The 13,810-nt window shown below is 36.9% G+C and overlaps 1 protein-coding gene across 1 annotated transcript in view; it reads left to right on the top strand.

The window, feature by feature from the left end:
* The window catches only part of LGR5 (leucine rich repeat containing G protein-coupled receptor 5), a 147,552-nt gene that overhangs the window by 82,427 nt on the left and 51,315 nt on the right, over positions 1-13,810 (top strand). The window contains exon 3 of the mRNA XM_009181214.4: positions 3,926-3,997. Within this exon, the coding sequence (XP_009179478.2) occupies positions 3,926-3,997 (72 nt within the window). The remainder of the gene's footprint in view (positions 1-3,925; positions 3,998-13,810) is intronic.

Below are 13,810 nucleotides of genomic sequence, written 5' to 3' on the forward strand. Positions count from 1 at the left end.
TAGATAGTGGTAATGGTTAGACAACATTGCGAATATATATAATGCTACTGAATTGGAATACTATGCAGCCATGAAAAAGGATGAGTTTATGTCCTTTGCAGGGACATAGATGAAAGTGGAAACCATCATTCTCAGCAAAGTAACACAAGAAGAGAAAACCAAACACCGCATGTTCTCACTCATAAGTGGGAATTGAACGATGAGAACACATGGACACAGAGAGGGGAACATCACACATGGGGCCTGTCGGGGGATGGGGGACTGGGGGAGGGACAGCTTTAGGAGAAATACCTAAATGATGAGTTGATGGGTGCAGCAAACCAACATGGCACATATATACCTATGTAACAAACCTGCACATTGTGCACATGCACCCCAGAACTTAAAGTATAATTTTTAAAAATCTCTAGACAGGCAAGCTAGTGTGGGAGGAAAAATTTTTAAATGTTACTGAATCTACACATACAAATGTTTAAAATGGTAAATATTATTTCATATATATTTTACCACAATAAAAATATGCATAGCCAAGACCAGAAAAAAAGATAGCTTGAAAGAATAACATTTCTTCCCAACTTAGACTGACTTTTAGGAAAATAGCAACATGCGATGTCTGTGATAGTTCAGGTGCACCAACTGCAAGCTAACAATAGGAAGACGAAAGGCAAATAAAGCAGAGAGACGGAGAATATTGTAGATTGAAACAGCTTTGCAAACATGATGCATTGGGGCCAATATCTAGGCAAGTATGATACCATACCTTTCTTTCCTGCAACGGAGGTTTACCAGCCCAGACAGCTAAATAATCCTTCAGTCCTTGACTCTCAGAGGATACCACAGGGGTCCGTCCTGTTTCGATTATTCACCCAAAACAGACTTCAGAGCTTTGGGACAGCTCAGTTCCACAGGGTCATCCAGGAGCCCGGGTTCCTTCTGGTTTTTTGTTGTTCTTGTTTTGCCTTCTGTGGAATGTTCTCCAAACCAGAATTGTTGATGATGTCTCACCAGTACCCCTTCTGCAGGAAGGGGAAATTGAAGAAATTAAGAACAAGCAATGTCTGTTTAAGGAGGTGATACAGGTGTTTCACATATCACTTTTGATCACAGTTGAATTTAGTCACATAATCAGGTTTAGATGCAAGGAAAACTGGAAAATCAGACTGTAGCTGGGTGGCCATGTAATCTGCTAAAATTCTGGGTGGGGGAATTATTCTACAAGGGGAGAATGGATACTGGGGGACAGTCAGTAGTCTCTACTCAACTGGTTAGTTAGGCACTACTGGGGCAACCTACTTTCAGAAAGTATTCAAGGCCCTATACGGATACCAAGAGAATACCCAGGTTCAAGGAGTTCCCAGTCTTTCATGTGTCATAAGACAAGTACACACTATAACACAAGGTATATTATAAAATCTATAGCAAGACACAAAGTGCTACCAAAGGAGTTCAAAATAGAGAGATGGACCATCAGAAACTGAGCTTTCCAAATGCTTTCCAAACTCATGGGCAATCTCTCTACTTTGAAGTCTTTTGGTAGCACTGAGGTTGCTTTGAAAAACAGGGAGTGAAAGGAGAGCATTTTAGGTGGAACAAAGGGCAAGAGGGGGGAATGTGGAGGGCATGTCTAAAAAAAGCAAACCTCGTGGTCTGGTTCAGTATCCAGTAGGGATCAGGGAATTCTCGGAAAAGAGTCTGAGGACTTTTCATTTCTATTTACCTGGCATGGAAACTGACAGAGAGTTTTTGAATAGGGCAGTAATATGGTCAGAGTTGTCTTTATAAAGACCATCAGTGAATATGGAGTGGGTGGGAGTAGGTCGAGACTGAATATGGGGAGACAAGATGGAAGGTCAGAGTTAGTGTCTAAAGAGGATTTTCTGATAAGACAGTTTTATAGGAAATAAAGAAATAAAACATCCTTAAGTTACCCTGGTCAAATATTATGCTGAATTACATGTTAATAACACATATTTATTAAGTGCCTACACAATGGTTAGGCTAGCAGCTCTCAAACCTTTCTGACCATGTATAGGAAGAAACAAATTTCCTCCCCTCAATCCATTTTCACAAATATATTTGGAAACAAAGGCTTTTATAAAACAATACTTCATTCCATTTATTCTGCTGTTTGTCTACTCTATTCTTTTTCTTAATTTTAGAGCGGGCCACTAAATTATTTATCACTTGAAAAAACACTTCTTTAGGTACCATGAGATAGGTAGCAGGAATACAATGTAAGAGCTATCCAAGTCTTTTAAAAGATTATATCTGTTAAGAAAAGGAAAAACAGGGACAAACACAAATGACCACAAGACCAGGTAGGGAAATCATGGAGGTTTGGATCTGGAAGGGACCCAAGAAGCCATTTTATCTTAACATTTCTTGTAATTAATGGGACAGCAAGGCTCAGCAATATTAACTAACTTCAATTCAACAGCACAAAGCAAGTTAGTGCTGCAGATGCAGGATAAGCAAAGCCTCTCGGAGAGATCCTAGGACCTTCTTATGTTGTTAATGTTTTTAAGCATAATTTTTAAAAGTGTGTTGTATTTTAATTTTATTTCATTTGCATTGTATAAATAATGCTTTAAATACACATACCACAAATACTACTCTGAAGTTCTATTCATATGATAAGTGTAGCATTTCTTTAAATATTCATTTATAGTATATTATCAGTGGTGTGAAGTGGCAATGGGACATATATTTAAAGTTGTATGAGAAATGGCTTATTTCAGTTCAGTCAGTGGATCTCTGACTGAATACTCTCTCCTTTAAAGATAGTATTGAAGGTATACATTTGAGGCTGTTAGGTCCTTCAGATATAAGCACTGGTCAATCGGACCAACCGAATCCTTATCCCTAAATCCCCATCTCCATCAAAAAAAGGAGGGGGCTGGGTACTATAGCACATCCCTATAGTTCCAGCTACTCAGGAGGCTGAGGCAGGAGGATTACTTGAGCCTAGGAGTTCAAGGCCAGCCTTGGCAATAAACTATTTCTAAAAAAGAGAAAAAAGAAAAAAGGGCAAAGGTATATTGAGTCCCAGTTCTACTCACCATTCTGTATGATCAGCTCCTCAAAATACTGTGCTCTTTGGAGTCACATTGTTGTTTTTGCATTTTCCATTTTGTTCTTTAACATATGACGTTACGGCTTTGATGTGGCTGCAGAAAAAATACTGACTCACATGTTTCGGGTACCACATCTTGTTGATCTTTTGCACAGGTTTTCACTGTGGCTATCTCCTACGTAGAAAAATATTATAAAGTAACCTTCTAAAATTTTACCATTTAATAATGTCAGAATTTTCCATTAAATAACCCATGTTAATGTCCTTCATGCTAATATCTCTTTGTTTTCAATTTGTTTAAGTATTGCTCTACCAAATCATGTTAAATTTAAGCTACTCTGTCCTTTGCTGGTGGAGTTTAGAAAAAAGTGATTGTGATAGTCTACACTCTTATTTGACAAATTTATAAGAACGTTGGGTATTTTGAGGTATAGTTGCAACAGAAAGATTCTAATGTTTATCTAATCTAAAATGCTTACAAAGAATAGTTGTAAAACTCATGTGACAGTCACATTTTGACATTACAATTTTTTGCAAATTACCATATGGTGTTAGCATTTGCTTAAAAATTTGTTTAAAGGACAGTTTTATATATATGCACATATGGTATAAGCTATTAAATGATTTATTGTGAAGTAGGTAATTTATTACATTTCTTTTTAGGCACTTCTGCCAACATTTTAATTAGAAATTTATAGATTTTTTTGCAAAATATAACAAAACAAAGTTCTTGACAGTTGCTTTTGATACTTGTGGTTTAAACGTAGTTGTATTGCATTTTTTTTTAACAATTAAATGCCTTCCACATGAAGAGGTATGCTCACTCTCTCTCCTCTCCATTGAAACCCACAGACGTCTTGCGGGAAACGCTCTGACATACATTCCCAAGGGAGCATTCACCGGCCTTTACAGTCTTAAAGTTCTGTAAGTAAACTGAGTGTTGTTGGATATATTTCTGATTTTAGTGTCAAATGGCTGCTAATTAACTTGTAAACGTTGATTGTCTCTAATAAACTATTGAAATCCATGGGATAATTCATCTAAATTCAAGTTTACTTCATTGGTACCATAGAGCCATATCATACTTGGCTAAATTTGTATGTGAAAAAAAATTCATCTCTCCATTTCTAATTTTAATATCTTAAATTTTTGCCTTTAAATAACTACCTTATCAACTCAGACTTTTAAAAGAGTATTTCCCTTTCCTTTTGTGTTGTGAAATTGGGGTGCATGTCTTCAAAAGCATTTTGATGACAGGGTGAATAAATCACTGTGATGCTGACATAATGAGACCACAGCTTCGAACTGGTTTCAAAGGGCGGTGAATAAGCATCAGCTACAAAAACCAAGTTTGTGTTCCACCTGTGAATAGATAGGGCAAAACCTAGTGTATAGCAGATACACTGAGCAGTTGTTTATTTGTTAATTCATTGAAAATTGTAAATATATGAGGTTTCTCATTATTTAATGTCCAATTTCTCAATTTGTTTTCCAGAAAACTCATTATTATTGAATACTTCCTTCTTCTGGTACCCATTGTTTAATTTTCTTTTAGTTTGTTCTGTGTAGAAGAAAGAGGCACTTATGTAGATAAAATAGTTAATGCAAGGAAAAGTTTATCTCAGAAAAAAATCCTGATTTTCTTTCTTTGACGTAAAAGTTATTAACTTTGATATATTTCTGCTTATTGAAAATTGCATTTCAGTGGCCTAAAAGACACATAGGTTAAAAAAACAGTTTAATTCGATTTAATATTTCGTTAAAAGTGAAATTCAACAGCAGAACCATTATTTGATCACCTTAGGAGATTAGGTTTGGTTTCCCTTCCTCTGTCTGAATTTTTTTCTTTTCTTTTTCTTTTTTTGCTACTAAGAAGAGATGTTTTTAAGTTGTAATGTTGCCAAACCCTAACAGTAATTCCTTTTGTGGTAAAATTCTGAGTTGTATATAGTTTCACAAACCCCCAAAAAATATCTGGAACCATTCAAAATGTATCGTGAGAGTCAAGTTTAGATAAGAACTAAAGTGATTTTTTTTTTCCCATGTCGAGCTATGTACCACTAAGTATTTGGGATACTTTCAAAATAAATTTTACTAGAATCAATTATTTTAATTCACTTAACAAAGTGTATATTGGATATATAAGCTAGTGTGTGTGTCTCCAGACATCATAATTATACTTTAATTATAAATATGTAAAGTGAATATGTATAAATTAATATGGATATATATGAATTATATATAAACTAGTTATAATTACATATAATTATAATTTTAAATCTTTGCATTCTTAAATATGAATTATACTAATTAGTATGAAGTCATACTAATTTTTCTATCATAACATTTTTATATTTTATGTTAATAATTATACCATTATATATTTCTAATTGCATTCACCAGTGCATTACTAGTGAATGTTTGTTTCCCACAATGCCCTAAAGATCCATGAAATTAGAGATATCATCTGTCTTGGTCACTGGTATATCCTCAGCTCCTATGACACTTCCTTGCTTATAGTAGACATTTAATAAATATTTGTTGAATTAATGATTCAGGCTGATGATCTAGAGAGAATAAGGGAGTTCTAGACTTTTCAATCTTTTCTTCATTTTGTATGATATTGACCCAATGCTATATGCTTATTAATAGAATATCTATTGTGTATTAAACAAAAAAGTTGTGCCTTCATGTCTGATATGTTCTTTTACTTACAAACAGACTTTTTACCCAGAATGCTCCTGCACACACTTTGCTGCTTCTTAAGGTATATTTTACCTGAACACTCTAGAGAGCACTGGATTGATCTGATTCAAAAATGAAAAGCATAGGTTATTTCTCAAGCTAACTATTAAAATGTACCCTTTCCATCAGAAAAAAATGATATTTAGACCCTCTCTTTTATCCACTCCTACTAACCAATGTTTCCTGTCTCCTGTACAATCAAGGGTTCAGCAAAGCCTAGTGCATGTCATGCTCAAATTAGCGTTAAACAAATTATTACTAGAAATATAAAGATCAATAAATATTGTTCATGCCCTTGAAGAGCTTATAATCTAGTGACAGACTGTGGGACCAAGATAGTGGGACAGAGACATAAAAACAGAGATCACTTCTGATTTTTGTGGAAAGTGTGTCCAGATACCTGTGCAGGGTACTGTGAAACTACAGAGGTTGGGGAGTTGATGTCGTCCCATCCGATGGCTCAGATTTGGCTTCCTGGGAGAGAGGCTTTCCCAGAGATGACCCAGGAGTTGAATCTTGAAGCACAACTAGGAATTAGCCACTCAAATAAGATAGCCGACTGAGGGGACAATATGTACAGCAACACAGAGTCAAGAAAGACCTGGGATGAACAGTAGCTCCAAGCAGGTTAGTACTTGAGCATTCAGGAGACGCTACAGAGCATTTGGAGAAGAGCTCGCAAAGACAGGAGTCCCAGTTGCAGGGATCCCATATGTTAAGTCAAAAAAAGTGGATATTATTATATCCTAGGCATGATGAAGAGTCAAGGAAAAGATGTACGTAAGTGAGGAAAGGCCATGTTCAGACTTTGTACTATAGCTGGGTCCCTGTCAGTGTGAGGAGAGTTCAAGAGGAAAAAAATCTTGCCAGAAATTGTGTTCACTCTTCTCTTTACTTTGCTGATCTAAAGACTAATATTCAATGAATGTACTCAAACTGTCAAATATTTTTAAAAGTATTTTGGTTTTTGTATTAGATTGTTTGTACTATGATAACAGCATACCACAAACTGGGTAATTTATAAAGAAGAGAAGTTTATTTCTCATAGTTCTGGAGGCTGGGAAGTCCAAGATCAAGGTGCTGGCATCTGGTGAGGGCCGCTCTCTGCTTCCAAGATGGCATCTTGAGGGCCAAATCCTCTGGAGGGTAGGAATACTGTGTCCTCCTGTGACAGAAGGTGGAAAGGCAAAAAGGGAATAAACTTCTTCCAACAAGGCTTTTTACAATGGAATTAATCTATTTCATATGATTGTACTCCAAACATTTTTAAGGCAATAATACAAAATATTTATAAAGCAAACTTTTAAGAAATTCATTGAGATCACCATTTCTTATTTTTCTGCTAATTTAATTAAAACATCTCCCAAAGGCTCTACCCAACACCTCCCAAAGGGCCCCACCTCCCAACACTGTTGCATTGGGAATTAAGTTTCAACATGAATTTTTGGAGGGGACAAAAACATTCAAACCATAACAGCATTAAAACAATTTTTCTCAGCAATGTTGGTTCTGCCTGTTACAGAGTGTTTTGGAAATTTGTGGGAGCATCTTTGGTTGTCCAGATGATTGGCATGTAGTAAGCTGTCCTGCAATGTGCTGCACAGCCCAGCATAAAGAATTCTCCCTTATTCTGGCTTCTGACTGTCCCTCCATACCAACTATAAATCAATAATACTTTAATGTGTAATTGTATTGAAATGTTTTATCAGAAGTTCTGCATATGCTTAATAATTTGCACAGGAAAAATTAAATGGAATAAACATTTTCTCTCAAGATAATTAAATAAGTAACTAGTTTATACATCCTGTCTATTCCTGATATTTTAAGATTTCTAACCACACATTTAGTTTAAAATTGTGTTAGTAGCTGGGCATGGTGGCTCACGCCTATATAATCTCAACGCTTTGGGAGGCAGAGGTGACTGAATTACTTGAGCTCGGGAGTTCAAGACCAGCCTGGGCAGCATGACAAAACCCCATCTCCACAAAAAATACAAAAATTAGCCTGGCATGGTGGTGAATGCCTGTGGTGCCAGCTACTCAGGAGGCTGATGTGGGAAGATTTCATGAACCCAGGAGGTTGGGGCTACAGTGAGCCAAGATTGTACCACTACACTGTAGCCTAGGTGACAGAGCAAGACCTGTCTCAAAAAATATATAAATAAAATAAAATAATGCAGTAGAAGAATTACCTCAAAAGCCACAAAACAAATTAAAAATATGGAACCATGGAAATGTGCAACCTCTTTAAAATAACTAGTGTTAAATTACCAGAGTAACAAGAAACACAGGATCTCATTGAATTTCATCAACAAAGTTTGCTTTATAAATATTTTGTATTATTGCCTTTTAAGGTTTTTAGAGCACAATCATGTGAAATTTATGTTGTGATAATTATATAATGACTTATTTATCTGAGGGTGGCAGGCTTATTGCTTTTTTAATCTTACTCTTTTACTACCTAGTAAAGTCTACCACCCAACTTCTGAGAAGGCAGTTTTGTGACTATTTCTTTTTCCAATTTAGCCTCAATTCTCTGTTGCCTGTGGAGGGATTTTCAGGGCCTTTTAAAGTACTGGGGAATGAATGCTTGCTTCAGAATGTTATGGAATTTTGAGACAGGATAAATATTCTCTGTGATATTTCCACACTATCTTGCCCTAAAACATAGAAAATTATTTTGACACTATTCATCTGTAAGGAACACTCATTTGGGAGAATATTCATGCTCAATTGTGAGTGTCACACTTCCTGATTTTCTCCACCATGACATTTGTAATTTGACTTGGCATATTATATTTATTTTAATAAAGATTATTTCCTTCTTTCCCTTATATAAGTTATGATCTGTCATTACATATCTGTATTAGTCCATTTTCACACTGCTATAAAGAACTACCTGAGACTGGGTAATTTATAAAGAAAAGAGCTTTAATTGGCTCATAGTTCTGCATGGCTGGGGAGGCCTCAGTAAACTTACAATCATGGCCGAAGCCGCAAGGCATGTCCTACATTGCGTCAGCAGGGAGAGAGCCAGGGGAGATCTGCCACACATTCTTAAACCATCAGATCTCATGAAAACTCATTCACTGTCATAAGAATAGCATGGCAGAAACCCCCCCACCATGGTCCAATCACCTCCTACCAGATCCCTCCCCTAACCTGTAAAGATTACAATTTGACATGAAATTTGGGTGGGGACACAGAGCCAAACCATATCAGTGTCTCAACTAGTTTTTATTCTAGTATCCATCTAGACCTCTACTCTCATGTTCCCATTCTCATGCAGAATGGCTTCTGATCACATTATTTTTCTCACACCCAAACTTATTTATTAAAAGTAGAGGCAAACGGCTGTAATCCCAGCACTTTGGAAGGCTGAGACGGACAGATCACCTGAGGTCAGGAGTTTAAGACCATCCTGGCCAACATGGTGAAACCTCATCTCTACTAAAAATACAAAAATTAGCTAGGTGTCGTGGTGCACCCCTGTAATCCCAGCTACTTGGGAGGCTGAGGCACAAGAATCTCTTGAACCCGGGAGGCAGAGGCTGCACTGAGCCAAGATAGTACTACTGTACTCCAGCCTGGGCAACAGACTGAGACTCTGTCTCAAAAAAAAAAAAAAAAAGTAGAGGCAGGCATCTGATTCATTCATAAAAATGTTTCCTGAGGTAGTTGCATATGAGCATCATGTATATAATGACATTTATATCATCTTACTATAAATTACTTTTCTTATATTTCTTCTTTATAATACATTTAGGGCACATCAATAAACTATATTGACATTTTTCTTTGAAATAATGTGTGTAAATAGGCTACCATTCCATGAATTTTACTTAAGTATAATAGAAGTGGCATTACAAAATGTTTGTTATTAAAGGGAACATTGAATCCAATATACTTGAGAACCACAGTGCTACAGGTAAAATGCTGAACAAGATAGACCTGTCCCTACTCTCATGAAAACTCTCTTAACTGTTTTATAAAGTTCAAAAGTGGCTGGAGAAAAGAAATAACTGATGGTATTGTGATATGGGGAGGAAGATAATGTGAGAGTAATATTTGTCTGGGCCCTGACCTGAATAAGGATGGTAAAGAGGATGCATGGACAAAGAAGAGAAAAATAATCTTGATCCAATCTATTAAGATGGAGAATGAAGACAGCAGCAGCCATCCTTGGCTAGGTCTGTTTTACATCTGAAATCTTATTACTGTGAATGCTAAAACATCCCTAATATTTAAAGTTATTTTTCCTGTAAATATTGGCCCTAATAAAAATAATAAGTAATTGGTTCGATATGGCAAAATATCCAGTCCGTGGAATTCTGAACCAGGCTGTCCTCAGCAAAGGTTCATTTTCTAGTGTAAGTCATTCCATGAAAGAATGGCTCATCCTTCTGCCACCCAAGACCAAAACCAAAACCACATGGAGGTGATGGGTAAAACTAGCCATAGAAAAGTCACAATGAGCCAGAATTCCCCCATTCTCATGTAGACCCAGAATAGAGCCTTGATGGTTACTTTATATCCGCACAGAGGACAAATAGGCCAAAGGAATACCTAAGAATTGAGCTCCGTTGTAACCAAGTTCTCATTCAGCAGGTTATTTAATCTCCCTCTTCATCACTGTACCTGTTCTTACTTAGTCCTGTTGGCCAAAAAAAAAAAAAAAAGGTGGGGGAGGGACCAAAAAATTGTATAGAGTAGCATGGGAATGCTGTATGAAATAGTGATTAATTTTAAAGCTCCTGGGACAAAGAAATTAAGAAAATATAGAAGTCATCTTTTGTCTCTAGAGAAAGTGTTTCATTTTCTTTTCCTAATCATATGTGAATGATAAAAATGAAGTTTTACATGCCTACACCTATATTCAGTATGTTTATATTGCACGTATTCAGTAAGGAGTATTTTCAAAAGAAATCAGCAGCCATGTGTAAATGTTTTGTTTTAATTGCACCCCCTAGCACTATAAACCTTGTAATTGTTTTGTCTCCCATTGGAAGATCTTAAACAAAAACAGAATTTTCTAATTAACCCACTGGAGACTTATAATGATATAATAAAGATAACTTGCTCTTGTTTTGTCATTTGAAAGTAATTAAACAAAAGTTCCTTATTTAGGGAGTGATCAGGGCTTAAATTGTTTTTTAAGTTATATTCTTGGTGTTTTACTGGTAGACATGGTTGAAAATTTAAGTCATGGGGAGGTAGCTTGAGGGTAGCTTTAAAAGTTATCATTGGCCAGGCGCAGTGGCTCACGCCTGTAATCCCAGCACTTTGGGAGGCCGAGGTGGGTGGATCATTTGAGATCAGGAGTTCAAGATAAGCCTGGCCAACATGGTGAAACCCCATCTCTACTAAAAATATAAAAATTAGCAGGCGGTGGTGGCACATGCCTCTAATCCCAGCTACTCAGGAGGCTGAGGCAGGAGAATCGCTTGAACCTGGGATGCGGAGGTTGTGGTGAGCGGAAATTGCACCACTGGACTCCCATGTGGGCAACAGAGTGAGACCCTGTCTCCCAACCCCACACAAAAAAGTTATCATTACTAAAGTTCATTTAAGTTCCATTCTCTGAGGAAGATACATAAAGCAGGAGAGAAAGTTCTCCACTATTCAGTGACGAAAAGCTATCTGAAACTCTTTTATCTTCCACCTCAATTTTTCAGATATTTTAGGGAAATCATACTTTAAGAGTTTCACTGTTTGGTTAGTAAAGCAAAGGACAATGCAATACATACTTTGTACCAGTAATATATTATTTATTAATAAACAGTTTAGACATCAATTAATTCTATTATCTTTATCTTATCATTTAAAAGTATCACAAAAGTAAAGCAATACCTAGAAAACATTTTTGTGAACTTAAAATTGGATGATGGATTGAAACTGCTTGGGAAAATGTAAAATGACAAAAATGTAAAATAACAATAAACTAACACAGAAATCCAAACTTTTAATATCCAGGTAAATTATGCAAAACATAGAATTCGAGTTTCAGTTCTCCTAATTCCCTAACTGGTAAGTGAAGTGTAGGGATCTTCCTAAAACTCAACTTTATTCCTAAGGAACCAATACATTTGTGACTCTTGGCTTATGAAATTTTAATTGAATCCAAGTTTAACATAATGAAATTAATTGAGTAGAACTATTGGAATACAAATGACGTAATTACGTTCCTTAGAAAACAATCTCAGGCATGGTGAGAAAGGCATAATTTTTATGATCTCCAAATATTTTTCAAGTCTTATTTGTATATGAGCACGTATTTATATACATAAAAGTACTATAAATACTTTCATATTTTAATCCTCCAACACCTTTTCAACCAGACGATTTTATTCCCGTTATACAGATAAAAGACCAAAGGTCAGGAGGTTAAATGAGTTTCCTCGCCAAGACTAAAAGCTTAGGTCTTATCTCCAAGCCCAATGCAGCTCTTCCTCAAGGTCAAATGAAGATTTTTTTTTTTCTTTTTTTGAGACAGGGTCTCGTTTTGTCCAGAGTAAGTAGGACTACAGGTACATGCAACCACTCCTACTTCCCCAAGTGTAGAAATATTTAGATAACTGGGTATAGTAACTCACACCCATAGTCCAGGCTACTCTAGAGGCTAAAGCAGGGGAATCCCTTGAGCTCAGGAGTTCGAGTCCAGTCCTGGGCAACAAAGCGAGACTCTCCTATCCTTCTTTTCTAAAAAAATAAATAAATAGGCTGGGTGCGGTGGCTCACAACTCGGATTACAGAATCCCAGAACTTTGGGAGGTTGAGGTGGGAAGATCACTTGAGGTCAGAAGTTTGAGACTAGCCTGGCCAACATGGTGAAACCCCATCTCTACTACAAATACAAAAATTAGCCAGGCGCAGTGACGCGTGCCTGTAGTCCCAGCTACTGGGGAGGCTGAGGCAAAAAAAATCGCTTGAACTCAGGAGGTGGAGGTTGCCGTGAGCCGAGATGGTGCCACTGTACTCCAATCTGGCGACAGAGTGAGATTCCATCTCAAAATAAATAAATAAATAAATACATACATACATACATACATATTTAGCATAGCATGGGGTGGTTCTCAGTGGGTGGTGCCCTGCTCAGCAGTGTTGGCATCACCTGAGAGCTTATTACCAGCGTGAATCTCCGGGCCCTTACTCAGACCTACTAAACCAGAAACTTTGGGGTGGAGCCCAGCATTCTGTTTTCACCTTCCAATGGCTTTTGATGAACCCTAAAGTTTGACAACCACTGGCACAGAGTTTTCTTTTTCTCTGGCTCATTAAATTGTCAAATCCAGTACAAAAATTATTCGTTTTGAGAAAGGGCCTATGAATGTACATTAAAAGGGCCAATTTTTACTGAATGCTTCTCATGTAGCAAGCATTGTTCTATGAACCTTCACTCATTGAATCATCACAATGAGCCCTGCCAAGGTAGGTGTTATTTACTAATCACTGAGGCATGGAGAGACTCGGTGGTTTTCCCATCTCTAGTGGCGGAGAAGAGGTGGTCAGATTTGAGAATCCATGTTCGTAACCATACCGTTCATATGCAATCTGAGAATCTGCACAGTCAGCACATATGCCTCGAGAATGCTGCCTGGTGCGCTGGAAAACACACCAACCTTTGGAGTGAGACACACCTGGGTGGAATTCCAGCTAGTCAGGTGGTAAACAGAAACTTCCTTGGTAGAGATGAAAGAACCAGGCAGATTGTTTCTGAAATACAAACACAAGTTTGCAACTTAATAAGTAGAAGTATCTCTTTCAAATTTCTGCTTTCCTAAAATAGTCTTCTGCCTCAGGCTTACAGGGACTACAAATACTGGGAGAAAAAAAAAATGTGCTGCAAAATGCTTGTGTTATAAACATTTACGAATAAGGTAGCAAACTATAAGGAATCTCGTGGGAATTTGTTTCCCTGCTATTTCCTCATTAGCAATGATATATTTTTATTTCATAGCGCCCAGGTGTTTCCATTCTGTCATCCCCATAGTCT

This window comes from Papio anubis, chromosome 9 (assembly GCF_008728515.1).
Source record: "Papio anubis isolate 15944 chromosome 9, Panubis1.0, whole genome shotgun sequence".
NCBI classification, from domain to species: Eukaryota; Metazoa; Chordata; class Mammalia; order Primates; family Cercopithecidae; genus Papio; species Papio anubis.